The following is a 3,845-nucleotide window of genomic DNA, read 5'->3' as shown; positions in this document are numbered from 1 at the left end:
AGGTGGTTGGTTCGAATCCCGGTGTCCCATATGGTCCCCCGTGCCTGCCAGGAGCTATTTCTGAGCAGACAGTTAGGAATAACCCCTGAGCACTGCCGGGTGTGGCCCAAATATCAAAAAAAAAAAAAAAAAAGAAAGAAACTGAGGACATTGGTACCTGAAAATGTGCACTGGTGAAGGGATGGGTGTTAGACATTGTATGATTTGTTGTTTTCTGTGGTCTAAATCAGCCCTCTGGTTTGGAAATTAATACAAATTAGAAACTGATGTATAATCATTTTGTGCATGACCCAGAACAAATCATTCAACAAGTCTCTAAGTGACCTTACTTGCAGATGTTAGTCCAATTTTAAGTCTTAGTTTTCAAGTTCTATAATTCAATGATCCCTTGAAAACCTTTGGAAAATATGATCACAGAAAGTTAAAGCCCCTTTATTCAGAAGCAATCAGATCCATTTTCTGGGTATCTGCAGAATTATACTTTTCTTGGCTTTAGGGAGATAAATGTTAATAGAAAAAGGAGGCACCATTTGGCCTGAGAGACAGTATAGATGGTAAGGTGCTTCCCTTGCACATGGGCCAACCCAGGTTCAATTTCCACCATTCCATATGGTTTTATTAAGCAGTGCCAGGAGTGGAGCCAGGAGTAACCCCTGAGCACTACCTAGTATGTACCCCCCAAAATAAGAGGCACCCACCAAATAAAGACACATACAAAACACACAACTATGTTTGAGAATTAATACTTTTATTTAAAATTTATATTTATGAAAAGACAAATAGAGAATAGAGAGGCAGTAATAATGTTTGGTCACCTTCCGAGAATAGAGGCAAGAGGCCATAGCCAGCAAGAATGGGTAAGAAATCATTCCTGCCTTCATTGAGAATGGGCACAAAGAAGTCTAAGCAGAGACCAAAGGCTTGAGTAAAAAATAAAGTCAGTGATCTGTCTAGTTCATATCCCTGAGTAGGATAAAAGTAATCTGGGATCAGAGTACATGGTCTACCTGGATATGATCCCTGGACACCTAGATATGATTCCCCTCCAAGAGTGATCCCTGAGCACAGAACCAGACCTGAGCACCACTAAGTCCCTCCTCCACCCACCCCTCCCCCCAAAAAAATCAAAACAAAACTAAATCAATTTATTGAGGCGTTTGCTTTGGGCGAGCCTGTGCCTTTCTCTTGAAAGGCCTAGACCGCTGCTTCCAATGTGCATAGGGACCACGGCGACGGAACCGGGGAAAACCCCTATAAACTACAGGGAGGTTATAATTTGGGGGCGGCATGGGAGGACAGGGATCAAATATGAAGTCGCTTTCTGATTCAAATTCTGACTGGTTAGAAAAAGGAGCATCCGAATGGAAATTGTCAAAGGAGAAGGGGCCAGGTTGAAAAGGGCAATTTGGAGGTGTGTAGGGTTCTGGGGGTCTAAATAGCAATGGGGGTATCATCTGCTGAGGGGGAGGGTGCGGGAAGGGCTCAAAGGGAGGCCAAGGTGGGTGGGAAGGAGAGGGTGGGGGTAGCAGCAAGGGCCTGCACTCTGGAAGAAAGAAGTTTGGGGGTAGAAATGGGGCAGGTTCATATCTGCTGGCTTGGGGGTGCCTCTTGCCTCTTTGGTCATGTTTTTCCCTTGTGGGTCTCCTCTTGACCCACTTGCCTACTGGGTCACGCTGGGGTAGGTCAACCCCCCAGGCTTCGGCCACATGTGCCAGCAGCAGTTGTGTGAGCTGTCGGTGGGCACGTTGGTTCCAATGCACGCCATCCATTTGTCGGTACTGTTGGGCATGGCGAAAGTGGAAATGCAAGTCTAGCACATCGTAGAGGTGCTTCCCAGCTGCCAAGGAGCTATAGAAGTTGGCTTCCAACACTTGTGTTTTCAGGGAGTTGGACCAAGACTGATGCTCCGGAGGGAGGAAGCCTGCAGAGATACTCTCAGCCACAGGCATGGCTGTATTCCACACAACGAGGCATGACTCGGGTAGCACATGGTTTAGATGCCCGAAGAGTTTGTCCAAGTTCTCCAGGTAGCTGCACATGGAAGACTGTCCATACCTGGAGAGGTCCCAAAGGCAGGAATTCATTATGATCACATCTGGGGTATGCTCATCTGACTGCAGCTTCTCCAAGATCTCCTTGAGGTACTCGGAGTAGACTCGTGTGAGAAAGTAGAAGCGAACAAGGTGGTGTTCAGAGCAGAACTGGCGGACCTCACGGTAGTGGGTGCCATTGTGCATGGGCAACTTCTGACCTCCCTCCACTAGTTCATCTTTCTCGAAGTTTTCTTCCCCCTTGACCTTGAGCTGGCTGGTAGTGAGCAGGCAGTCTTTCTGCAGCAGAAGCACCAGGTCTTTGTACACAGCCCTCTGAACTGAATCCCCCAGGACAATCACGAATTTGTTGTGGAGAAGCTGCCGTACTTCAGAGGACAACAGGTGAACCATGATGCCCGGGACTCATAGACTATCCTTTCTTTACAAAATGAACCTGTGAATTGCTAGGAAAAAAGGAGAGAGTGAATAGGAGGGACTCATCCTGGTTAAAAGGGACCCACCCACGGTAGGTTGTTTGCAAGGCAAGGGGGAGAAGGCAGAGTTTCAGTTTGCAGAGTCTAAGGGTAAGGATTCCAATCACCGTAAGTGTGGGAACCCAAAAATGACATGCAGAAGCCATGTTCTTCACAGTAGTCACTACTTACAATAATTAGTAACTAGAAACAGGCCCAAGTGTCTGAGAAAAGATGAGTTGCAAAAGAAACTATGGTATATCTATACAATGGAATACTATGCAGCTGTTAGAAAAAAAAAGTAGTCATAAAATTTGTTTATACATGGATGAATATGGAGAGTATTATGCTGAGTGAAATAAGTTGGAACTGATCACTCTGGATAAGAACTGGGTTCTGAAAAGAGATAATATGATATGCAAGGTACCCCTTCATTAATGATGGAGAGAGAGAGAGAGAGAAAGAGAGAGAGAGAGCTGCTTGTTCCAGAGACAAGTGGGAGGCTGGAGAGAGGAATACTGGGGTCATTGGTGGCAGAAAATGTGCACTGGTGAGAGGTGATGTGTATTTTATGAGTGAAACTCAATCATGAACAATTTTGTAACCACAGTGCATAACTGTCATATTAATTTAAAAAAAAATCTGGCAGTACAGAGAAGGAGCATACAAGAATGAAGCTTAGAGGCAGTTTTGATTGGTCAGGCCTTAGATTAAATACCGACCACTCAACTGTTTGTCAGTTATTGGAGCTAACCTGAGTGGGTGAGACCAAGCTTATATTCTAGCTCCCATCCCCTAGACATCAAGAGATATTATGCTATCCAGAGAAAGGTGAATAGCTAAATAAGTGCTGAGAGTAAGCCAGGACCTGGAAAATGTAATGCAATGTTAATTTTTTTTAATTTAAACAAATTTATTACATACATGATTGTGTTTGGGTTTCAGTCATGTAAAGAACACCACCCATCACCAGTGCAACATTCCCATCACCAATTTCCTAGCCAAGATACCCTTCAACAGATGAATGGCTAAAGGAAACTGTGGTACATATACACAATGGAATATTATGCAGCTGTCAGGAGAGATGAAGTCATGAAATTTTCCTATACATGAATATACATGGAATCTATTATGCTGAGTGAAATAAGTCAGAGAGAGAGAGAAAGACGCAGAATGGTCTCACTCATCTATGGATTTTAAGAAAAATGAAAGACATTCTTGCAATAATAACGTCCAGACACAATAGAGAAAAGAGCTGGAAGTTACAGCTCACCTCATGAAGCTCACCACAAACAGGGATGAGTTTAGTTAGAGAAATAACTAAGTTGCGAACTATCCT

At 44.2% G+C, this 3,845-nt stretch overlaps 1 protein-coding gene across 1 annotated transcript; it reads right to left on the bottom strand.

Moving 5' to 3' along the window:
- Positions 1–1,145: 1,145 nt before the first annotated feature.
- Positions 1,146–2,623, bottom strand: PCED1B (PC-esterase domain containing 1B). Its single transcript, XM_049782879.1, has one exon. The coding sequence runs from the start codon at positions 2,442–2,444 to the stop codon at positions 1,146–1,148; it is 1,299 nt and encodes a 432-aa protein (XP_049638836.1). The 5' UTR covers positions 2,445–2,623.
- Between the last annotated feature and the right edge of the window lie 1,222 nt (positions 2,624–3,845).

Source organism: Suncus etruscus, chromosome 11, assembly GCF_024139225.1.
Source record: "Suncus etruscus isolate mSunEtr1 chromosome 11, mSunEtr1.pri.cur, whole genome shotgun sequence".
Taxonomy (NCBI): Eukaryota; Metazoa; Chordata; class Mammalia; order Eulipotyphla; family Soricidae; genus Suncus; species Suncus etruscus.
The sequence above is the reverse complement of the archived record's forward strand: the minus strand, read 5'-3'. Positions and strand labels throughout refer to the sequence as shown.